The sequence below is a fragment of the Megalobrama amblycephala genome, linkage group LG16 (genome assembly GCF_018812025.1).
Source record: "Megalobrama amblycephala isolate DHTTF-2021 linkage group LG16, ASM1881202v1, whole genome shotgun sequence".
Classification (NCBI taxonomy): Eukaryota; Metazoa; Chordata; class Actinopteri; order Cypriniformes; family Xenocyprididae; genus Megalobrama; species Megalobrama amblycephala.
Genome location: NC_063059.1, coordinates 18,432,465 through 18,457,740, shown reverse-complemented (window position 1 = coordinate 18,457,740; position 25,276 = coordinate 18,432,465). Strand labels below are relative to the sequence as shown.

Genomic DNA, 25,276 nt, shown 5'->3' with positions numbered 1-25,276 from the left:
CAGTTATGGGTAGGTTTTGGGGTGGGTTTAGAGGTGGTCCTCCCTGGTGATGCTTTTTGAAAAAACTTACACATTCGTACAAGTGAGGTTGAACGAATTTGTATGAATTAGCCACCTCATAAAATACATACAAATTGCCATGAGATTGTGTTAAAGTGGCTGATAAATAAAGTAAACTCTCAGAAAAGCTTTTTATTCTACTCTGTTTAATAATTGTCTATCATATTAGTTTTGGGGAATTAATGAAGTGGTTGGTACTTCTGAGAATATTTGGCAGAGCAACATTAGAGTCAGACTAACAATAGTAGTTCAGATTCTCTTCAGTGAGAATAGCTGCTCTGAAGAACATTGATTCAATTGTCAAGTATAGTATGATTGATTGTTGCCACTAATTGCCACAAAGAAGACTTTGTACTCTTAACACAGCAACGATAAAAATGAAACTAGTCTAAAATTTAAATGTAAACTTACTTTACATTCAAAACAAATTTGCATCTGTAAAACCATTACAACTGTAGAGCTTGTATTTGCATCATTACAAAGACATTACATTACACATAATGGCTTAATTGACTGTGATTTTGATAATATAAAAATTAATTGTAAATATAAAGTATTTAGACCTCAGATGTGAGATGTAGGGCAGACCCTGGAGGAATCCCCTCACTTCACTCTCTTCATCTGTCCAGTCTATCAGCTCTACTGGTTTCTTCTCTGTTTGGAGTTTCAGCACTTCTAGGAGGATGGAGCTCTTTCTCTCTGAGAGCTTTATTCTCCAGACTGCAGGAGCTGAATGATAAATTGGCTGTAATGCTGGAAAGACACTCCTGCCTGTTTGAGTCTCATAGTCCTTCATATGTGAGTAAAGATCCAGCAGGAAATCACACTTATCAGGGTGACGGTTAGTGCAGTTGTCACTGCAGGGGAAAGATGTGTAGCTGCACACATCTATTAACAGATCAGTGTAATTTTCTTTATTTCCTTTATTTGCATCACACTCTGATGCTGAAACAAAGAGATTCAGCAGAAACTTTACAGCAGGTTCTTTCTTCCTGTAGAAAATGTCATCAAACCTGTGAATTCATATACATAAACATTACTTCACATTGTCTAGAGTAGGATAATATGACACTTTTCAACCAACACATTTAGTCATTAAACATAAAACACATGAAAACTCATGGAGTGATTTTTCACAATTCCCATTCAACTATTCAATCAATGAAGGTTTATATTATAGTTGTTAGGGCATGAGCACCGATGGTGAGGACCCTATTGTAATTGCTCAGTCAATTCTTCTTCTTCTCCAAAATTAACACATTTTTGAGGGGCTAAACATGCTTGAAAACACATGAAACTTTGCACACGCATCAGAAGTGGTGAACATTTATGTCTGATATGGGTTTCAGTTTTTGCCATTTCCAGACATTGTACTTTAACAAACTCCTTCTAGAGCTTTAATCAGATCAACATCATATATGGTCAGTCTAATCTAAAGCCCTTTGAGACATTAAATTGTGGAGATCTAGAGTTTTCACTGAAAGGCGTATCTGTGGCGGCCTGACAAAGTTTGATGTTTCGCCATGAAAGAGGAAGCTTTTGTAACTCAGGCATACTATGTCCTATCTGCCCCAAACTTCACATGTGTGGTAAAAGTCCTGGCCTAAAGACATCTATATGCCAATATTCAGTTATTCATAGCGCCACCTGCTTGCAACAGGAAATGGCACTGTAATTCACTCCCAGAAACACATTTCAATATGCCACAAAGTACCAAACATACTAGAAACATGTTAACTCATGCAACACTTGGCTGAGTGCTAATGTGTGCGATTAACACCATGTAACAGGAAGTTGTTGTAACTCAAGCATACAATGTCTGATCTGCTCCAAACTTCCCATGTTTGATAACAGTCATGGCCTGAAGACATCTACATGGCAATATTCAGTTACAGTTAAAGCGCCACCTGTTGACAGCAGGAACCGTGGCACTTTGAAATGACTTTGCCATAATTCTCCTGTATTTACTCGCTTACTTGCATGTCGCCATTTTTTACTTGCCCTTTCAAAAAATTTTATTAGCAAACACTCAAAAATGTTGTTCTTGTCATTTTGACCCATGTAAAATGCAGCTAACAAGATGTTAGGGAAATATCCATTTTCTTTCTTATTTAGAAGCAGCCACCATGTTTATAGAAATTTAATTACAGTTTCTTTTCTGAACTTGTTACCAGTTGATTTTATGGAAGTAAATTATTTACAAATGTCTTAAAATCTACAAAGCATGTTGAATTGCACCAATTAAAAATGCATTGCATTAACAGGGCTTGCATTTTGGGGGGACTTTGGGGTCATGTTTAGGCTGTAAATATATTACAATTGAAAACATTCACACAATTTTATTATTAAAGATTCAATAATCCATATTCACATTCCAGACTTAATTTCTAAAATATTCAGTGTTTAAAAACACCACCTATAATATTTGGCGCTTAGCATAGCTTAAATTATTAAGACCAAACTTAATATACACCAGGGCTATTCAATTAGCTTCATTTGAGGGCCGGATTATCAAACTGAAAATATGAAGTGGGCCAAGGGGGTGGGTGGTTGTCCAGAATGTTTTCCAGAGGGCCTATAAACCATAAACTATGAATTGATACATTAAATTAAATTAAAATGAAATGACAACAGTAACATCTATAAAAAGTTAACATAAGGTTAAGTTAAAATTTTCTGAGAGGGCAACTGAGTTGGTAACCCCTAAACAGACCAACTGCCAAAGTTTTATAATAAAAATGTATAAATATACCCTTACTGCACTAATAAATTACATACAATATACATGACTATATTAAAAACAGTATTCAACATGAACATACCACATTTATGCTAAACATGGTTAACAGTGTTACTACAGTACATCAACGTTAAATGTTTGTAAGGGTGGTGATTTAGGCATTTAAAAGACTTAAATTAACTTGTTTATTCATGACAATATTATGTCATGGCAGGCATCTATTGTTTTGGCGGTTTGTTGCTAAATTGCACATTAAGTGTTTTCTTTATAACAGTTTTCTAAGAGAGGAAACATGAAAGTTTTAGTCGGTAGAGAAAGCTTACACAAGTTAAAAGAGTAATCGTGAAGACACTGAACTGAATGTAAACACAGCTTTTTTGTCTTGATCAGCTTTTCCTCATATAAAATGGCCCTGATAATCATAACATATTCTTACAAGTAAGGCTGCACGATTTGGGAAAATTTTCATATATTGCGGTTATTGAGGTCAATATTGCGATATGCGATTGCGATTATAATAAATGGTATCATGAGCCAACTTGATGGGTTTTTAAGTAAAATGCACACAGAGATTAGTGATAATGTTAAAATGCATTTTGGTAAAACTAGAAATGTTTTCAAAATAAATTATTTTTACAAAATGAAATAATATTTGCATTAATGTAAACTTATTTTCTCAAAAGTATAGCTAAATTAAATAAAACAATAAATAAAAACATACACATTTTCACACAAATAAGATACTTTAAAAATTTAGCAGTGCGTTATGGAGTCCGTGATTTCTTTATGTCTAGGCCAGTTTTTCTCAAACTTTTTCTGCCATTACCCACTTTGGAGGTATGGAAGGGTTAGGAGCCCCACCTGTCCCCAATCGCCCCAACAAAATGATAATAAACTAGGCTATAAGTTTAACTGTTCACTCTAAAAAAAAAAAAAAGGCTCTATACAGTACTAAAAGTGGTTCTTTGGCTCGTAATAATAGGGGAACCACTTTTTAGTGCTGTATAGCACCAAATCCTGGTACTTCAGTGGTTCTTCGCTGGTTCTTTGAGATGACTGAGGTGCTATATTGCACCGCTACCATATACAGAACGTGTTAAGCCCCTGTATGGTTCTTCAATGGTTCTTTGGGGAGGTTAAGGTGCTATATAGCACCACTACCATATACAGAACCTCTTAAGTCCCTGTATGGTTCTTCATCGGTTCTTCAGTGGTTCTTTGGGGTGGTTAGTACAAAGAACCTGTTAAGCCCCTTAAAAGTTTCTTTACCATCCAAAGAACCACTGTTGGTGCTGTTTAGCACCATTTTTGTTGAACAAATAAAATGCGATATGGCACCTCTTATGGGTTCTACACTATTTGACAAAGGTGCTTTAGAGCACCTTTAAAGATATGGTGCTACATAAGTGGCTCCCCTATGATTACGAGCCAAGAACCACTTTTAGTGCTATATAGCACTTTTTTTTTTTTAGAGTTTTAAAATATATTAACATTTATTTTATTAAGTATTATTTTATTATATTATCACATTTTAAAAACATAATATCAAATAACAGCATTAAAAACATTCAAATAGAAAAAATAAAAGTGCAATTATATTTTCACTTTGCATTATTATTTATTATATATAAATTATGAACTAAATATTATTCTAGATAATTTTTTTTTATGCAACCATTATTTTAGAATGTTTCCCCTTCCTGTTTCCACAGCGACGCGTCATGCTTGACAGATGTAACGCTTTTATTTAATTTCTCCTTTTTTATTCAAAATATTCACAAACTTACTTACCATATCATCAAAGGTGCCATACAATGCTTTTTCACAAGATGTAATATAAGTCTAAGGTGTCCCCTGAATGTGTCTGTGAAGTTTCAGCTCAAAATACCCCATAGTTTTTTTATTATTCATTTTTTTAACTGCCTATTTTGGGGCATCATTAAATAGGCGCCAAATGCTTTCCCTTTAAATGCTCGCGCTCCCCGCCCCAAGCTCGCGACTCTATAATACATTACATTAACAAAGTTCACACAACTAATATAACCCTCAAAATGGATCTTTACAAAGTGTTCGTCATGCAGCATAAACATTATGTAAGTATAGTATTTATTGATTCTGAATGAGTTTGAGGCTATGCTTTGGCTAACGGGCTAAAGCTAACATTACATACTGTTGGAGAGATTTATAAAGAATGAAGTTGTGTTTATGAATTATAAAGACTGCAAGTGTTCAATAATGACAATGGTGTTTGAGACTCGCTGTATGTCATTTCCATGTACTGAACTCTTTTTATTCAACTATGCCAAGGTAAATTCAATTTTCAATTCTATGGCACCTTCGACTATCTGATATTCCAATTCTCAAATATGTGTAAGTGAGTGTGTTTTGCTGTTTAAAAATGTGTTGATCTATAACGCAAGATGGGAGCAGCTGTTCAGAGAGTCTGTCAGTCGGATTTACAGCACGTGAATTCATCAGTTTCTCCAGAAATTCAAGTAAGTAAGTGGCCGGTGATCTGTAGAACAATAGAGTAACCTTTATAGTTACTTACACTATGTGTATCTGATATGAATAAAACATGTTGGCAAATTATATTTGAATTGATTGTTGTTGATGCTTCCATAGACATCAGTGTGTACTTTACAAACTCTAAATGTATTGTTTTACTAGTACTTATGTATATTTAAATGTCTGAAACCTAAAATAAACATTGCGTTGTTAAAAACACTGCATAGTTGTGATAAATGACAAGTGCTGCTGCGCGCGTCCATCTTTGGCAAACTGTTCTCAGAAAGTATGTGTTCTCAAGTCCACACACTTATTTATTTAATATAATCACAACATTTTGCAGTCATATAATCGCACAGGGTGACATCGCGATTGCGATACGATTAATCGTGCAGCACTACTTACCACTTGTTCAAATTCTGCAAATCAGTTTTTGTGAATTAAAGCTGCAGTCCGCATTTTTTTGGTTAATTATCCAAAGATTTTGAACAAGTACTCCAGCCAGTGTTCACCTAATTATCTTGTTGCACAACAGTTTGTAATAATGCCTTCGTTAACACCCGCTTGCACCACCTGCTGGTGAGGTGACCAACAGCAGTTGGAGATTATGCATTGGTACTCTACTGCTATTCCTGCAGTTCCCGGATGTGCAATGTTTGATTATTCTGCCAAATTTGAACCACAGAATTTGTGGAAGCGAATTTGTAATGCAAAATAAAATGCCTGTTGAATATTATAGGTGGTTTTTATTCACACTAAATACTTTGGAAAAGAAGCCTGGAAAGTATATATGGATTGTTGAATTTTATTAATGAAATTGTGTTTGAAATGTCTTCAGTTGAGATATTAAATACACAACCATGTTGAATTTTAGCCTCCAAAATTGCAAGCCCTGAAAAAACAATGCACTAAAAAGCAAGCAATATTATTGTAATGCATTATTTTCAAATCTTTAATTCAACGTGTTTTTTTGTTTCATAGACATTTGTCATTAATTTACTTTCATATCATTTTATTAAAGCAACAGTACTCACAACATCCAATAAAGTAGGAGAAACTTAATAGCATGCAACCAAGAGGTGGGCGATATGACGTCACGTTGGCACCGTTTTTATCACAATGATTTAATTGTGATTTGCGAGTATTATATACAATAAAACAAGCATAGGAAGGTGTTTTCCATTGAGACTCTCACCTGAGCTGTGAGATGTAGGGCAGACACTGGAGGAATCCCCTCACTTCACTCTCTTCATCTGTCCAGTCTCTCAGCTCTACTGGTTTCTTCTCTGTTTGGAGTTTCAGCACTTCTAGGAGGATGGAGCTCTTTCTCTCTGAGAGGTCTATTCTCCAGGCTGCAATTATATGAAGAATGAAGCATTAGTATCATTAATTAAAAAAAGTGTTTTTATTTAAAATGTTTTCACATGTATCTCACCATCTACTGGTACTGGTGTTTCCACACTAGGTTTGCTGGTGATGTCCTCATAGACAGCAGAGACTCTGACTCTATAGCAGGTGCTGTGAGGTACAGTTAAAGTACATTCACACTGAGATCCTTGAGTTAGTACTGATGACCAGCCCTCCAGTCCAGCTTCTTTATACTCAACCATATACTGCAGCACTGGACAATCTTCATCAGTTTCAGCTTTCAACCAGGTGACTCTGATAGTGTTTTTGTTCAGTTTATTCACAAAGGGTTGACCAGGTGTTGCTGCAACAGCTGTCTGAAAGTTCATAATCTGGCTAAAGTTGCTCATACAGTCCTGCTCAATAACTGAATACCTCAGCTGATATTGATGGCCGGACTGATATTGATGATTTAAAATCATACAGGTTTCCTTGAGGGGGTTGCTAGAAACACTTATCTGTTTCCATGTGTTGTTGTTCATTCCACCATCATTTAAAGCCCTGGTCTCTACCACATATCTCTTGTTTTTGGTTTGTGGTTGATTCAGTTTCAGAGAAACAATGGTGTGCTTTATCTGAACTATTTGGGCAAGATTTGGTTTTGTTCCTAGCTTTACATTACTGCTCACAATCCTACCATCAAGATAAAATTGCACAGAGTATTCTGGAAAACTATCATCAAGAAGAAATGCAGCAATGAATTTCGTTTGCTTTGGATCTTCATTTGTCTCTTTGGCAGCAAAGAATACTTTTAGGTCAGAAAGTACTTTCTGACTGACACAAACAGGCTTTAATGACTGCAGTGACTCTTCTGGCTTTATACTATCATATGTGGTCAATGTCCACTTTTTCATTAATTTAACGTGCTGCTTCAGATCTATGAGAAAATAATCTTCAGCCTCCATTGATGAAATAGTGAAGCAGAATACATTGTTCATCTGAGGATCATTAATGACACGCTGAAGCTCCTCCTGTGATTTCACAATAGTCATGTTCACTGCTCTGCACTCATTTAAAACCGCCAGATCAGTTTTTTTCTTCTCAAGCCAATGATGTGTGTGATCTGGATTGAATGGAGACTGATTACAATAACTGATAAGTTCTTGAAAACTCTTCTGTCTGTCACCTTCCTTGACATTTATGGATTCAATAATCTCAGCAGCTTTTCTCTGAAACTCTGTCATGTACTCTTGTAGAAATTCTGAAAAGTTCTGAAGTTTTTCCTCCAAAGCAGGAAACCTAGTAATCACAGTCAGATTATCATAGTCTGTTATCATGTCCTGACACACCCTGATCTGTTTCCTCAGATGTTCCAGAATGTTCTCAGCTTGGTGCATCAAGTTTTCACTGACTCCACTCAGAGCAGCACTCACAGAGCTCTTGTCCAGCTTCTTCAGAGGATACAGCCAGACCTTCAGAGGAACTGCTCTCTCTCCTTTAGATCCAAGCAGTGTTGGCAGGGAATCGTAGATCTCCACCGCCTTATCAAAAGTCACTGGACTCTTCCAATCGCCCACATCAATGTACAGACTGCAGTCATATAAAATGCTGTTTGCCTTTTCAGTTTCATTAAGACTTGAGAACACATCTCTTGCACTGAGAGTGGTGGTAAGCTTCTTGATAACATTTTCCATTTCTGTATTTCTCTCTGTGCTGATTCTCTCATTATCAAAAACAAAGAATGCTTGAGCTCCATAGAACACGGCGATGATCACATGTGTAGCTGTGGTTGCATTAATGGCTGAGGTAGGAGCTCCTTCCTGTAACAGTCTTTGGCTGATCATGTCCAGTCTGGTGGTGGTTTTATAGTGTAGTGTAAATCTGTCCTGATGTTGAGACTGAACTGGGTGATTCAGAAAAGCTGCAGCTCCATTTAGCTCCATAAGACCACACAGAGCACTTACTCGTAACATAGGTGACATTTCAAATGCTTTGCCTCTCTCCTGAAGGGAGTCATCTTCCAGAACCTTTAGATGTGTTTTCAGTTGGGGCCAAGATATTCTGTTACTTGTTACAGTGTGTTTATCCCAAAGATTACCGTCTGCAAACACATTCACATCACATTCTACTTCAATTTTACTTATTTACAAATGGTTTCCGTCCATCTACACATAAAATAACAATTCACATCACAGCAACCTAAGAGGAGGCAGTATGGAATAGCTTAATGTTAAAAAAATAAATAAAGTCAAAGAACACAGCACTTTTAATCAGCAAATTTAAATAGTACACATTAGTATTAGCTGCAGCTTTTACAAGAGAACAAAATTAGCATTTCCCCACTCAAGTAGCACTGTAAATTTTAATATGGAAAAGGGAAAATAACATGAACATGTACCTACTACATTTGAGCTTTTAAAACTACATCTCTGTTGTAAAATAGTATACTTACACTATTAATAACAGATAATAGAGAAAATGAGAAGAGTAAATGAGAAGGTTAGACCAACCTGAAGTAAATGAATCATTGCGACAGTCATACAACATTCCAAGATCCAAAGGACGTCCAATCACCGCAATCTCAGTTACATCCATAGGCAAATCTGTGAGTAATTTTGGGGGAAATGTACACAGTATTACATTTATTTGACAGCTATTTTAGAAAAGCCCTTAAAAAAATTATTAAACATATTTTGAACCATGATATATAAATATTAAAGTACAACTCTTTTATTGGATTACAAAATAGGATAGTAAACAATGCACCCTCTTTCCCAGATATATTTTACAAGCTATATGCTTAAACTCATAATAATATCCAAAAAATAACAGACACATAAGAAGCAAATCATAATATTTGCTGTAAAAAATGATTAATCTGAGTCATGAAGTCGAGCCAAGATTGTGATATTTGTTAACACATTTAATTTTAAATTATACTATTCAGCTACATTTACTAATTAGAAAATGCTTTTATTACTTACAAATATAAGCTATTTCTATTTATCATTTGAAAGGATGTCAAATGTCAAGGTATCTAAATCAAGTTACTGCTAAAATAATATTTCTAAGACCTGCTGTAAATAAGCTTGTAAGAGGATTACCAGTCATACCATTACAGTAAAACCCACTGTAGAAGCACTTAGTTGGATGAAAATTTTCAGCTTTTTCATCCCTTGAAATCTAAGCAAAAAAAAAAAAAGTTATTTGAATATTGTCAGAAAAAAACTATAGTAATATGTTTGTATTTGTGCTGCATATATCAGGAAATATTGTACTCCACTTTCTCATTTCTTTATTTACCTCTTCAATGACTTGAAGCTCTTTGATCTCCTTGATGTCCTGACTGTCAGGTAATAACATAATAGCCTAAACAAAATAGCATCGGTAGTTTAAGCTAATTTACAAAACATGCTTAACAAATCAAGTTATAATAAAACTAAAATACACATTAATTTAAAATTTGTATGCATAAGTCAATATAACTACAAGGTCACCTGTAAAATAAAAGTATTTAACCACTCTCAATGTTATAATCAATGAAGTTGTCTGCACTGCACAATAAATATCTGATTGCAATTAGGGCTGCACAATTAATCGAATTTCTAATCGCGATTACGATTACGGATGCCACGATTTCGTAATCGTTCAAAGGCGCGATTACAAGGAAAAATATCCACTAGATTATTCTGCATGTTTAAGAGGAGTGTGTAGAGCATGTCACGTTGTGAGAGGCGAATCACGACTACTTCAGAGTGTAAAAGGAGCTACCAGTGACGTAGGTGTACGCTGATATGTCGAGCGCACACGAAACACCAGGGGAAAAAAGCGAAACACCAGGACCCGCCATTTTTAAAAAGCCGTGTACACAGCCTAGTGTTGTCAAAAATATCTACATTTCTATATGTATCTATACTGAAATATCAGGAAGGATACCAATACTCCTTTCTGGAGTATCGATACACCGATACCAGCTGCGCGTTCTTGCTCTCCTCTCTGACAGCGAGTTGTGACGCACGCGCCTCTTCTCATTCAATCGTCTCATGCTCTCCGGTTTAATAGTGTTGGTGTGACCGGGTCTAAATTTCGGCGCGGGATTGCGCATAATTATATTAATTCCCGCAGATTTGGCGCTCACACGAAGCGAAGACACATAATAAAGCCGCCTTTGACATACAAGCGCAAAAATAAGCTCTTTTTCGCGGATAATAAATGGTCAAATACACTCAGAAACAATGTCACAATGCCCATCATGGTGAGTATTAACCATAGGTATTAACGTAAAACAGTTCAGGAAGAATGTCTGTCAAATCTTAAAGGGACAGTAGCCGAATAAACATGCCGCTCTCTATGTTGTTAATGTTCATCAAACAACAAACGACAAAGAAAAAATCACTTACTGCTCTTGACTGATTAGCTTCTGTAACTTTAATTGATTAATTTTTACAATGTAGATTATCCAATTTTATTTTACATGTGATTACTTTGTTTCTTTATTCAGTTTCTTACCTGATCACTCCTGTTAGACCTACCTGAAAAAAAGAAAGCTATTTAATTTCTATCTTTATTCTATTGTATTTATTTGTGCTATTGTTAGTAATTTGTTCTTTTTTTTTTATTACTGTTTACTTGAAAATCAAAGTACCATTTGAAATCAAGCAGACCAAGTAAAAAAATATTATTGCTTCAAACAATGGTATAAAGCCATTGAAAGCTATTTCAATGTAAATTGTGATAATCATAATTAATAATCGCAATTACAATTTAAAGGGAATAATCGACAATTATGATTTTTGTCATAATCGTGCAGCCCTAATTGCAATACCAACATTTGCAAGATTGCAAAACACCGCTTGGACAAACATAGTCATCCAGCTTGCATTTAACAAAATGTATTTTGATTTCTCAGAGCCTGTGGACATATATCATGTGGCTTCTTTTTGAACCTCAGTCATTAGGAATGCTTTGTCATTACTGTTTGTCTTATGGACTGTGGTTAGATTATGCTCTTATTGGTCACTGCATTCATGCACTCAACAACCACTTCTGTGACTGGTTACAATATATATATATATTTTTTAATAGAAACCTTTGATGAAGGAGATTGAAACAGAAACAGAATGCAGTAATTAGCTTGTTTCACGATTAGTTAATCAAGGAACTGTAACTAATCACAATTATTTTTATAATTTAAATATGCAGCTCCTGCAGCTATTTATTCTGCCATAAATTTGTATGTAATTTTACAATCACCTCCACCAGGTTGTGTCTCTGCAGTGCTGGTACTGTGTAGTGTTGTCTGACGTGGGTCTCACAGTAAGATGCAGTGCAGGTCAAACAGGATTTAACAGCTTTAAGCTTCATCTCAGCACAGATATCACAGGGAACATCTTCAGGTCCAGCATAGCAGTGAGCAGGAAGAGCAGAACTAAATCCTGCCTTCTGGAGTTCCTTGATCATTTTAGACAAAGCAACATTTACACTCAACACAGGACGATCTCTGAACCTCTTTCTGCATTGAGGACAAGCGTAACCTCCAGCTTGAGTTGGTTTGCTCCAGTAGATCTCAATGCAGTGTTTGCAGTAATTGTGTCCACAGGGGATGGAAACTGGATCCTTAAAGACCTCTGTGCAAACTGAGCATCTGTAGTGGTCTTCTGTCAGCAGAGTGGCTGAAAGTGTGCTGTGGGAACATCTTTAGTTATTACTTTCAACTGTAATGCAATGATTGTAAACACAGTATTAAGAAAGAAGTAAAAACAAGAAGAGATTGTTGTACCTAAACTTTCAGAGTATATAGTGCCTAAAATTTGATATCACAAAATGGGACACTTTTAGAACAACATTGTTAATGCAGATCCAATTCCAATATTCTAAATTCTGAGTATCGGCTGATACCGAGACTGATCTGATACCAGCGATGATTGATATTAGAATATCTATACATCTCTGTGTGAAACTGATGATAAAACTTCTGTGTTAAACACAATCCACTAAATACACATTACATCATTATAGAGAAAAACAACAAATTAATAAAAATTTATAATCAATCTATAACAATATATATTATGAACTAGGTGAGTGGATAATTCAGCAGCAGAAGTACTTCTAGAAAAAAATAATTGTGCACAGTAATTTTATTAAATCCAATCATTTAGTGAAACAATTTTGTGAGGAAAAATAAAAGTGAACGTGCTAAATCTGGTAAAGTGTTAATAAAAAAAAACATGACAAATTACTATTTGTATTCTTATAAAATATATTCAACAGAATCTTTTCTCTCTCTTTCTTTAATATGCAACAAGCACACCATTTACAACAGACTAAATTATCATACATTGCATACCCAATGTAACTAGGTGTTTCATTGCTGAGCACAATTGGCCGATCCATTGACTGATCACTTTTCATAGAAAGGTGTGAGAGCGCTGGAGATGGTGCTTCATCTGGTCTCAGACTGTGAGAGTATAAATAAGATTATAAACAACTATTACAATGACATACAAAACACATAAAATGACCACAGCTGAATCTTTTAGAATAATTAATAGTTTAGAATAGTTAATAGGACCTCTAATGCACACACAAGCTCACAGTGTTGTCATAAGTACTGGTACTTCAGTAGGAAGTTGATACTGAAAATGTAAAAGCGTAATGATGCCGGTCTTTCTTCAATACTGATAGTACAACTCTGTGAATTAACAGCTTCAGTGATTATAAAAGGGATGCTCTTTATTTTCAAAGAGTTAAATAAAACAGTTAAATAGTTAAAGGTCATGTGTTACACTATTTTTTCAAAATCAAAATTGGTAGAGAATCATGAAATTTTACAGGTATTGGGACCGACTACTGAAGTTTTGGCATTGTAACCATAATACAAGCTGATCAAAGAATGCAAATTCTCATACCGTTTAACGCTGTAAGGCTGACTTCTGTCTTTAAATGTAATCGGCCGATCCATTGATTGGTTGCTTTTTAAAGAGAAGTATGAAGTTGCAGGAGATGGTGCCTCAGCTGGTCTTGGACTGTCAGGAGGAGACAGAAAATTTAAGTTTAACAATGTAAAAGAGACATACAACATAAGCAAGAAAAGGATAGTTGTATGTCTAATAAATAGATTTTTTTCTCTCTCTCTTTATTTAATTACAAGCACAAGCACACCATTTACAACAGACTAAATTATCATTCATTGCATACCCAATGTAACTAGGTGTTTCATTGCTGAACACAATTGGCCAATCCATTGACTGATCACTTTTCATAGAAAGGTGTGAGAGTGCTGGAGATGGTGCTTCATCTGATCTCAGACTGTGAGAGTATAAATAAGATTATAAACAATTATCACAATGACATACAAAACACATAAAATGACCACAGCTGAATCTTTTAGAAAAAACATGACTAAAATATATTTCAGGCCTGGACTGACAGAGTAAGTTCTCATACTTCTCCTTCATGTAAGTTTGCGCTCCACTGTTGAACACAATGGGTCTATCCATTGACTGATCACTCTTAACAGACAGGAGTGAGAGTGATGGAGATGGAGCCTCATCTAGTCTCAGACTGTGAGAGTTAAAGTATAGTTGTTTGATTTGTTAATAGGATCTCTAATGCACACACAAGCTCACAGTGTTGTCATAAGTACCGGTACTTCAGTACAAAGTCGATACTGAAAATGTAAAAGTGTAATGATGCTGGTCTTTCTTCAGTAATGACAGTACAACTCTGTGAATTAACAGCTTCAGTGATTATAGAAGGAATGCTCTTTATTTTCAAAGAGTTAAATAAAACAGTTAAATAGTTAAAAGGCATGTGTTACACTATTTTTTCAAAATCGAAATTAGTAGAGAATCATGAAATTTTACGGGTAATGGGGCAGACTACTGAAGTTATGGCATTGTAACCACAATACAAGCTGATCAAAGAATGCAACTTCTCATACCGTTTAACGCTGTAAGGCTGACTTCTGTCTTTGAATGTAATCAGTCGATCCATTGATTGGTTGCTTTTTAAAGAGAAGTATGAAGTTGCAGGAGATGGTGCCTCAGCTGGTCTTGGACTGTCAGGAGGAGACAGAAAATCCAAGTTCAACAATGTAAAAGAAACATACAACATAAGCAAGAATAGGATAGTTGTATGTCTAATAAATAGATTTTTTCTCTCTCTCTCTCTTTATTTAATAACAAGCACAAGCACACCATTTAAAACAGAGTAAATTATCATGCATTGCACACCCAATGTAACTAGGTGTTTCATTGCTGAACACAATTGGCCGATCCATTGACTGATCACTTTTCATAGAAAGGTGTGAGAGTGCTGGAGATGGTGCTTCATCTAGTCTCACCCTTTGTTACATGGAGAACAATGCAGTATTATTATTAATCATTATATTTTCTAACAGCCTCAAAAGCAGAAGAAGAAACAAAACCAGTTTAAAAATTCACAAGAGATACCCAATGCCAAACAAACTAATAAATTGTTTTCTTTATTACACAATAAGCACAATATCTTAAACCTCCTGACAATGTCAATTTTCATACTTCTCTCCCATGTAATGTTGTGCTCCACTGTTGAACACAATGGGTCTATCCATTGACTGATCACTCTTTGCGGACAGGAGTGAGAGTGATGGAGATGGTGCTTCATCTGGTCTCGCCCTTTAGTACATGGAGAATAATGCGAGATTATTATTAATCATTACAAGCCAAGAAAGCAGAAGGAGAAACAAAACCAGTTTAAGAATTCACAAGAGATTTGTAATTTCAAACAAGCAGTTTTGTAGCTAATCAATTGTTTTCTGTATTATACAATAAGCACAATGGCCCTCATTTATAAAACAAACGTACAACACAAAACTGGACATACGGCCGTTTCCACACAAAACTTGGCATTTATCAATATGGACATGAGTGATGGCTGTGATCAAATCTCACATCAGGTCTCAGCTCATGTACTTAAGATTTAGAGTTAGTGTGAAGTACAATCTTTGCCGGTCAGCGCCCAACCAAACATGTTTTTGCAAATGTTAAGGATGATATTTTATGTGGATATTGGAACACGAGTGAAGTACAACACCTTGATTACATAATGAACAAAAGTTTATCAGTTAAATGTTACATTGTAAATACGTGTGGATTCTTGCCGAATAAGAGAGGTATGTGAGCCCAATGCCGTTTCAATTTTGATATAAATAAATTAATTTCACCATGATTGTATATTGTTTATAATGAATGCCACTATAGCCTAATTTGTGTTTTAAATTTATAAGTTAATATATAATTTTAGAGCTTCTTATTTTTCACAAAATAAACTATAGGGCAAGGCTTCTAAAATTTGGGGCGTGATATTTAAATGACGCTTGTTTTCAGCAGCCACATTTATCAACATATGATCAGTCATACGATGGGATTGGCAGCATATGAATGTTTCATGAATCACTCGTGAACCCTCTTGTAAGATGATTTCTGCGCTTGGATCTGTGCTCGTTTCTACGTTGGATTGATAAATGAGGCCCAATATCTTCAACTTCCTGACAATGTAAATTCTCATACTTCTCTCCCATGTAATGTTGTGCTCCACTGTTGAACACAATGGGTCTATCCATTGACTGATCACTCTTTGCAGACAGGAGTGAGAGTGATGGAGATGGTGCTTCATCTGGTCTTGCCCTTTGGTACATGGAGAACAATGCGATATTATTATTAATCATTACAGATGCTAACAGCCTAGAAAGCAAAAGTAGAAACAAAACCAGTTTAACAATTCACAAGAGATATGCAATTCCAAACAAGCTGTTTCGTAGCTAATAAATTGTTTTCTTTATTATACAGTAAGGATGATATCTTCAACTTCCTCCTGACAATGTCAATTTTCATACTTCTCTCCAATGTGACTTTGTGCTGCATTGTTGAATGCAGTGGGTCTATCCATTGACTGATCACAGACAGGACTGATAGAGCTGGAGATGGTGCTTCATTTGGTCTTGCCCTTTGGTACATGGAGACAAGTGTTGTAAAAGTTGAAATAATATGTTAAGTCCATTAAATGCAAACATAAATATTATTGGAATTGAAAGTTCTAGAAATCTTCTACATGTACTAAAAACATATATTCAGAAGCTAGCCTTTGTTTTTAAAGCTACACCATGTAAATTTTTTTTTTTTTTTTTTTTTTTTTTGACAAAATTCAAAAACTCATTTTTCTAATTGAATTTTTTGAACGGAAATGTAAATGTTGTTAAAACAGCCCTATTTATACCAAAATATGTGTGTTGTATAGCTATGTATTGATTGCTTCTAGGACTAGTAATTGTAAATTATAAAAATGGATGGATTGGGTGTTGTCTTAAGGTTTTTTGGGGATTTTTGAATGATTCTGGATATAGTATTTGTATTTAAATGTTAGTTGCAATCTGGTTGTCTTGTTTTAATTGTGGTATGCTATAGCTGTTCACATGATTGACCTTGATTGCTAACAATTGGAACTATGTTTGATTCTGAGTAGCCTACTTATTAAGCTGTTGCCTTTATATGTGTGCCTGATGAAGGTCTTTGACCGAAACATTGCCACTTTTACAGCGTTCAGCGTAAATGAGTACACCCCCTTTGAAAAGCAACATCTCAATGAACACAAAAACAATTTTCAAAATGTTGACAAGACTAAGTTTTATATAACATTTCTTTACCTTATAACATGAAAGTAGGTTAATAACTGAACTTAGAGAACAAAATTTTCAGTTTTACTCAAATTAAGGCCCGTACACACCGGGACGAATATCGCACGCGTTTATCGTCAGCGTTTTTCGAGACGTTTTTTGTGTTCACACCCAAGCGATTTTCACCGGCGATGCGCCGAGTGAAAGTGCAAATTCACTCCCTGACAGTATGTGGCGCTTGTGCTTAACGGTAGTGCAAATAAACATATGATATTAATAAAGTTAAAGAAGATTTTTAAAAAAAAAAATGCATATATAAAATGGCATACATATATATATATATATATATATATAGTGCAAGTGAACGGTAGTGTAAAAAAACATATTTATGAAACAGACATTCTCAACTATATTTCTTGAATGTAGAAGGGAAAAAAAGTAAAAATACAGAAATAATACACATCTGTGGCAGAGCATCCATAGTGTGCGTCTCAATCAGCTCTCTACTTCACTAGTCAGGGCACTGATCAGGGATTCGGCCACATTCATTTACATGGTATACTGACACACGACCTAGGAAGCTAGGGAGCTGCTTGAGACGCAGGGATAGTTTGTAGGGGTCTTCCTCGTCTACTTACTTTCTCTTCGTCGTCTTGTGTGCTCAGCAAGACCGTTTTGTGCTTGAGCGCCAGCAAGTCGTGTTTTACTCAGTGTTGCCAGATCTTGCGAGACAAATAAGCAACCAGGCCTTTGAAAACAAGCCCAAAACAAGCGACTTTTTTTACGGAGAGAACAGGCTAGACAAACTCCTACATTTAAATAACATATAGAAAATATCTGCTTGACAACTTATTATGGAGCTGGGATCAAGCCCAAAATAAGCAACTACACTTTAGAAACAAGCCCAAAAAAACGCGACCCGCGACTACCAATATTTGTAAGCGACTTTACAGAAAAACAAGCCCAAAGTCGCTTATAATAAGCGGACTTGGCAACACTGGTTTTACTGTAACTTCAGCAGCTCTAGGCACGTGAACAAAAGCGCCAATCTCATTGGTCGGCCAGTTTTTAACGCGGCGCGTCAAACCAAAAAAACGAACCCGAGGCGTTTTTTAAAAAATGACGCTTTTACGCCTCGCGTTTTTCGCGTCGGTGTGCACACTCACATTGGCGCCCGTTGTTTAGTCACGAGGCGTTAAACGTCGGCGAAAATCGCGCGCGATATTCGTCCCGGTGTGAACAGGCCTTTAGGGTGATGCAAAAATGAGAAGTCTGAAACTGAAAGTCTCTGGAGCAAAGCTAAATTTTAGACTACAGAATGATTTAACAAGAATTCATCCACAGGTGAGTCTAATTATTCATTACACAGGTGTCCAGCAGACAGTTGACTATAAAAGGGTGTTAAAACCCTTTCCCATTTCATGCTGTCAGCAATGGCACTACATGGAAGAGAAATGTCACAAGACCTGAGAAAGAAAATAATTTCTTTACACCAAAAAGATGAAGGCTACAAGAAGATCAGCAAAGCTTTACTTATCAGTCAGAATACTGTAGCAAAAGTGGTACACAAATTTAAAAAAGATGGAACTGCAACCATCTCACAGAGACATCCAGGTCGTCCACAGAAGTTACCATCTTGACAGGATGAGAGGACAGGATGTCTTCTGAAGAGAAGGGTTGAAGAAAATCTAAAGAAGTAGAAAGCCAAACTGGGGTGACTATTTTCCATGACACAATACGGCGTACACTGCAGAGGAATGGCATGCATGGGTGCCGTCCACAAAAGAAGCCTCTCCTAAAGCCCAGGCACAAAAAAAGCCAGCCTAGAGTTTGCCAGGGCCCATGCTGACAAAGATGAAGACTACTGGGACTCTATACTCTGGAGTGATGAGACCAAGATAAATGTTTTTGGAACTGATGGCTTCAAAACTGTATGGCATCACAAAGGTGAGGAATACAAAGAAAAATGCATGGTGCCTACAGCGAAACATGGTGGTGGCAGTGTCCTTATGTGGGGCTGCATGAGTGCTGCTGGTGTCTGGAGCTGCATTTCATTGATGGCATCATGAATTCACAGATGTACTGCTCTATACTGAAAGAGAAGATGCTACCATCACTCTGTGCCGTTGGTCGTCGTGCACTTTTCCAACATGACAATGATCCTAAACACACATCTAAGGCCACTGTTGGATTTCTGAAGAAGAACAGGGTGAAAGTGATTCAGTGGCTCCTGATCTGAACCCAATTGAACAACTATGGGGAATTCTGAAGAGACAAGTTGAGCATCACTCTCCATCCAGCATCCAGTCTCTAAAAGAGGTCCTTCTTGAAGAATGGAAAAAGATAGATGTTGCAAAATCCATAAGAGACAAGCAAACTATGCAAGATGATTCTATAAATTATTATTTTTATTATACAAATAGCACACTACATATCCATCTAAATTGTCATACTTCTCTTCTATATAACTATAGTCACTCGATCAACTGATTGCTTGTTAGAGACAGGTATTAGTGCTGGGGAACTTCATCTAGTTTCACCCTTTGATACACAGAAAAAAGTGAGATTATTCTTATGTAATTGTAGCGAGTTAAGCAGAAGGAGGAGAGGGGGATTGTAAAGCAACTCCCAATCCCAGAATAGATCACTGATAGGGCGGATCAATTTAAAGGACAGATGAGATGGAAAGGTCCTTATAGCATCAGGCCATTTGGCTAGTAGTTGTGTGGGACCGGGTGTCCCGATGTGTACTTCTATTTCAAGGGAAGGTAAGCATGTATTGCATTTTTCTCCTTGCTGGTAAAGCAAGTGTGTATTTTTTCATTATTTTATGACTGCATCTGTCCCAATTAAGTTTTCTTTGTGTATGGGTGGGAATTCATACTCTCGTGTTTTAAAAGGGGTGTATTTTGGTGTAGCGTCACTATAGATGCTGTTTTTTTGTTGTTGTTGTTTTTTGTGTTCATTTAGTTACTAGCCTCATTATAGATCGCAGGTATTTGTGCAGTATGCAGTGAAGTGTCCCCTGTATGGGTAGCTCAGTTGCTTTTATTTATTTTTTTCTTCCGGTTGGTCAATCTGAGAAATTGCTACCCCTGTTATTTGATTTTGCCCAGGGGTGATGTCCTGAACAATTTTATGGACCTGCTTAATAAAGAATTATGTATTTTTCTACTATTTGTTGTCTTATGTGACAGATTTGTTTCCTTCTCTTCTTTTTGTGGACCCTAGTGGGTGCCACATAATAATGGATTGTCGTACACAGCACACAATGACAAACAGTTATTTTAATACATGAGATACAAACAAGAAACTAATGAGAGAGGATATGTGTAAAACAAACTCAAACAAAGGTTCTGCGGAGGGAGAGGGGGTAGGCTATCTGACTCCGTTGTTAAATGACAAAATAACCTTATGCAATTCACGCACTACATGGATGAGTAGATACTGCATAACCTACACAGTGTATAAGTGCACAGTGTATAATGCGTCATTTGGGACGCAACTAATGACTTCATGAAACAAGTAGGCCTACTGTAGGCTGTAAACACTTTTTGATTAGGCACAGTTGAAAGAAAAGATTAAAAAATCAAATTTTATTCACACAAATATTGTTATCTGAAAACATATTGATATCTGAAAACTCCAATTGAGACCTAACAATAACCACACTTTTTTCATAACTAGTTGGCTATAATTTGCCACAAGTTAAAAATGAATAAAAAAAAAAATAAGAGTAAAACACACTTACCAGCTAAATCTCTTTTGCTCCGTTGGCTTTTCTGAATTCTACGAGTAACGTTTATTCCGCAATGGAAATCATTGTTTGTTGACTCCTTAACACAGCCTAGGCTGCTAGCTGCTGCGGCGAAAAATGTCGAATATATCGAAAACCAATCCTTTGTAAGCTGATGCTATTGGACAAGTAAAGTACCCGAGCAGACAAAAAATACACGACAGGGTAAAAAAAAAAAGTGAAATTTGAAAGTCCGTCAAGGGAACACGCCTAAGCAGTCTGTGGTGTGGCACGTTTTACTTTCGTTTTGTCTAAAAGAAGAAAGACGGTAATGAACATAGTAACCACTGGGCGGCGCAATTAGGCTAAATCAGCTTCATAAACGCCAGGTCGATGCTGATGTGCATTATATTTGATCAGTGGTGTATAAAGTACTTGAAAGCCATACTTGAGTAAAAGTATAATAATCTTACCAGTCACTGTTTAGAATATTACTTGAGTAAAAGTTTTAAAGTAGCCTATGTGATATTGTTTGTGCTTAAGTAAGAAATGTATTTATATATATATATATATATATATATATATATATATATATATATATATATATATATTAAACATACTTAAGTACTGAAGGTAAAGTAAATGTAAAATATAAAAGTGAAAAAATATTATCAAATTGTTCTATACACAATTTGAGCAGGAAGATTGTGTTCAGTTTTAGCTCTCTTACATTTTGTTTTCTTTAAATTAAAAAAAAGTTTATTGTAAGTTTTTAAATATAAAGAATACTAATATATCACTTATACATTGATCATTCATGTTAATTCATAGTGCATTATAACTATAAGAGACAACTTTAAAATGTTAAAATATAAATGTTGATGTCTTGTATTAACCTTATTTAATGTTACAAATTGACTCTTATTGTAAAGTGTTACCATTTCATATAAATCCAAACAGTCATGCTTAAAAATTGCCACCTTTATACCCAAAGGCGTATGTATACTTTTACACATTATTTGCCTCTATTTTGGAACACTTGATGATTATCTATTCAAAATATGTGTTTTTTTCTGTATTCTCCAAAACTTTAGATTTTATCATTATTATTATTGTTGTTGTTGTTGTTGTTCAATCTATAATTTTAAATTCTTTCATTTATTTACGTTTGTTCATTAAAATATTAGAAGTATCGGCCTTCACGTTCTCAGACTGATAAAAAAATAAATGAATGGAGGAGCCATCACCAAGGTAATGTGACTTTGGCTGAACACAAGCAAGACAGTTCCGTGTCCTCTTTGTAACAGGCTGCTGTTGCTGCTGCTTCTCCACAATCTCTTTCACCATTTGCTCGATCTCACGCTTAGTTAGCGGGGACTCCTGAGGCTTATTTCTGGGTGGGTTCACTGGGGCAGGTGGGAGGTTTACCACTGGAACACTTACAGTTTCACTGCCTTCTGTGAGGTGATGCCACAGCTGCTGGGTCTCCAGGAGTTTCTCTGAACTGGTGTTCAGGGATGAACTTGTGTTCGTCATCTTGGCCAGGTGTTTCACATAACGTGAGATATGCTGTTTTGTGGTGGGGTGTAAGAGGCTATTGGGATCCTTGGAGGCAGCCTGCACAAGGGCAGCATACTCTGCATCCACCTGGCTGAAAAGGTCTTTCTGCCCATGGTACTTTGCCAGAAGGCCATCAATGGAATCCCTCATGGGCTGTGTCCACCGAAAATGGTCCAGGACAAAAAGTAGACCACCTGTCTTGATGGGACCTGTGCGAGCAGCTCGTGGAGAGGGAACGAAGGGCAGTGGTGGTGCCATCTCATCTAAAGGAGAGGAAAAAGGACAGAAAAGAATAAATCATTTTCACTTTTATATCTGAAATATCTGTAGTATTCATTTAAATAAGGAATAATTAAGGGATATAGATGTGAGCTGAATTACCTTTTACTTTGGTGGGCTGTGCAGGCTGGATCATTGTTTGTGAGCCAAGAGAAGCCACACCAAAGATGTCATCCTGGAGCATAGGGTAATTCATTTGGGTTACAATCAGTGATTACATAGTTACACTACCAGTCAAAAGTTTTTTAAATGTTTTTAAAAGAAGTCTCTTCTGCTCACCAAGGCTTCAAAAATACAGAAAAAAACTGAAATATTGTGAAATATTTTTACAATTTAAAATAACTGTTTTCTATTTTAATATATTTTAAAATGCAATTTATTTCTGTGATGGCAAAGCTGAATTTTCAGCATCATTACTCCAGTCTTCAGTGTCACATGATCCTTCAGAAATCATTCTAATATGCTGATTTGCTGCTCAAGAAATATTTATTAATATTATCAATGTTGAAAAAAGTTGTGTACAATTTTTTACAGGATTATTTGATGAATAGAAAATTATGAATTGAATGATTTCAGAAGAATCATGTGACACTGAAGACTGGAGTAATGAGGCTGAAAATTCAGCTTTGACAACACAGAAATAAAATGCCGTTCAAAATATATTCAAATAGAAAACAGTTATTTTAAACTGTAAAAATATTTCACAATATTACTGTTTTTGCTGTATTTTGGATCAAATATATGAAGCCTTGGTGAGCAGAAGAGACTTCTTTATAAAAAATCCATCCAAAAACTTTTGACCAGTAGTGTATATTTTGTGTTTTTTAGTGAGTGAGCATATTTGTAAGTACAACAAGTCAAGTTTACCTGAGCAAAGTGTTCCTCCCTCACCTCCTCAGGTGGGTCATCAGGTGGGAATCTCTCACTGAGAGCAGACGGCTCTGAGGACTGATGCTCTCCCTCTCCTGCAACAGGTACCTTCTGGGACTTGTGCTTGTCCCAGTCCAGAGGGACAGGACGACAACCAGGCTCCACATCCCAGCCAACATGTCCATGTGGGCCCCCATGTGGGTTTTTGATGGGCTGTCACTTGGGCCCTGCATGGGCAACCTAAGTGGGGCCCATAGAATTTTGTCCATCGACTCCACACAGGCCCCATGTGTGTTAGCCCATAGGGGCACATGATGGGTCCATAGTGGGCTCTAAGTGGGGCCCATTTGTGTGTTCATTACAGGGGCCCACATGGGTCACATATGGGTTGTAATAAATGGGGCCAATGTGGGCCACATCCAGAACCCATATGGGTCCCAGAAGGGTGATAACACTGGACCCGCAAATGGCCCCTCTATGGGGTTTTTGTGGGACCACAGTGGGTAAGAACTGGGCCCCATTTATATTTCTTTTTTATTCCTGTAGGTGAAATTAATGTGCTTTAATGTGCTCATTTGCAAAAGAAAGTTATGTTTTAGTAAACCTGTACCTGACTTAATATAATTTAAATTACATGAGAAAATATTTGTACTGTGAAGAAAATGACTTTCAACTCAGAATTTGTAAACCACCTTTTTATTGATCATAAGAAGAAAAATAAAAGTACAATAAAACAGGATAAGAGCATTGAAAATTCTTCAGTCCATCACTCCTGGGTTGGGGCAGACCCATCAGCTTATATGAAGAATGGATGAAGCTGAAAGTATTTTGGTGATGGCAGCTCATAGACAGCATCAATAAGCTCAGGCTGAGGTGGGTAACTCCACAAGGAGATCATGTTCATTGGATGTCTCACCGGTCTAGAGCCTGGCCACAGTCCCAAGATTTCCATTCCTGTTTTCATCCAGATTCTCTGCTGGTGAGAGCAGTGCCATAGACCCATAGCTTGGCAGTGGTGGAACAGCATGCTTCTCCTCCAACTGAGTTGAGGGGTACCCAGTAGAGGCTGCAGAGAGTCCTGAGAAAGAATGGCCAGCAGCTGCAGGAGGACCTGAGGGAGGAGTAGAGGCTGCATACTGTGCAGAGGTCACTGGGATGAAGGCTGTAGGATGACATGGGTGACATTAGTCATAGATTACATAGCATTACATTTGTTAAACATGTTAAATCTATTTTAAATTTAATTAAGTAAAATGTTACATTAAGTCCTTACACTGACAGAACAGTTTCCTTCACTGGTCTCAAAGGTGATGTGGTCTTGCTTGTAGATAATTTAAGCAACTCTGGAGATACTGGCAAAGGAACCCTCACTGGAGTGAAGGGAATTGGTGAAAAACAACAACACTGATCAGAAACAGGTATATTCTTACAGTAGAGTCGGCATCTGTACATGTCCATACACCAACCTAGCCGTGGAGATGCAGTGGCCTATATTTATCAGGCCGGTCTGGTTTTGAGA

At 36.4% G+C, this 25,276-nt stretch overlaps 2 protein-coding genes across 11 annotated transcripts in view; both read right to left on the bottom strand.

Moving 5' to 3' along the window:
- LOC125249746 overlaps nt 1-21,367 on the bottom strand; it is an 81,630-nt gene extending 60,263 nt beyond the window's left edge. For 3 of the 10 annotated variants that reach the window (XM_048162109.1, XM_048162115.1, XM_048162119.1), the window contains exons 1-17: nt 21,064-21,367; nt 16,536-16,645; nt 16,210-16,326; nt 15,199-15,315; nt 14,893-15,003; nt 14,601-14,717; nt 14,105-14,221; nt 13,856-13,966; nt 13,567-13,683; nt 13,005-13,115; nt 11,909-12,338; nt 9,959-10,024; nt 9,769-9,838; nt 9,166-9,258; nt 6,744-8,756; nt 6,504-6,660; nt 624-1,073 (exon numbers count right to left, since the gene is read on the bottom strand). In XM_048162109.1, coding sequence (XP_048018066.1) covers nt 624-1,073; nt 6,504-6,660; nt 6,744-8,756; nt 9,166-9,258; nt 9,769-9,838; nt 9,959-10,024; nt 11,909-12,338; nt 13,005-13,115; nt 13,567-13,683; nt 13,856-13,966; nt 14,105-14,221; nt 14,601-14,717; nt 14,893-15,003; nt 15,199-15,315; nt 16,210-16,326; nt 16,536-16,588 — 4,250 coding nt within the window. In that variant the 5' untranslated portion in view covers nt 16,589-16,645; nt 21,064-21,367. The remainder of the gene's footprint in view (nt 1-623; nt 1,074-6,503; nt 6,661-6,743; nt 8,757-9,165; nt 9,259-9,768; nt 9,839-9,958; nt 10,025-11,908; nt 12,339-13,004; nt 13,116-13,566; nt 13,684-13,855; nt 13,967-14,104; nt 14,222-14,600; nt 14,718-14,892; nt 15,004-15,198; nt 15,316-16,209; nt 16,327-16,535; nt 16,646-21,063) is intronic. The other 7 variants (XM_048162117.1, XM_048162111.1, XM_048162110.1 and 4 more) reach the window with 7 other exon arrangements.
- LOC125248248 lies at nt 19,823-24,892 on the bottom strand. Its single transcript, XM_048159975.1, has 5 exons — nt 24,674-24,892; nt 23,755-23,916; nt 22,990-23,062; nt 22,310-22,871; nt 19,823-19,853 (listed from the first exon to the last, which is right to left on the bottom strand). Exons 1-5 carry the CDS (start codon nt 24,890-24,892, stop codon nt 19,823-19,825), a joined length of 1,047 nt encoding a protein of 348 aa, XP_048015932.1.
- Nucleotides 24,893-25,276: the final 384 nt, after the last annotated feature.

Bases quoted from the DNA above. Each gene is read 5' to 3' on its own strand.
- LOC125248248 (XM_048159975.1), bottom strand. From the start codon at position 24,892: ATGCAGCCTCTACTCCTCCCTCAGGTCCTCCTGCAGCTGCTGGCCATT. The intron at 23,917-24,673 runs GTGAGACATCCA...TGGGATGTGGAG, and splicing joins TGTGGCCAGGCTCTAGACCG to CCTGGTTGTCGTCCTGTCCC. The intron at 19,854-22,309 runs GTCACATTACCT...TGTGTATCAAAG, and splicing joins CTTGCTTGTGTTCAGCCAAA to GGTGAAACTAGATGAAGTTC.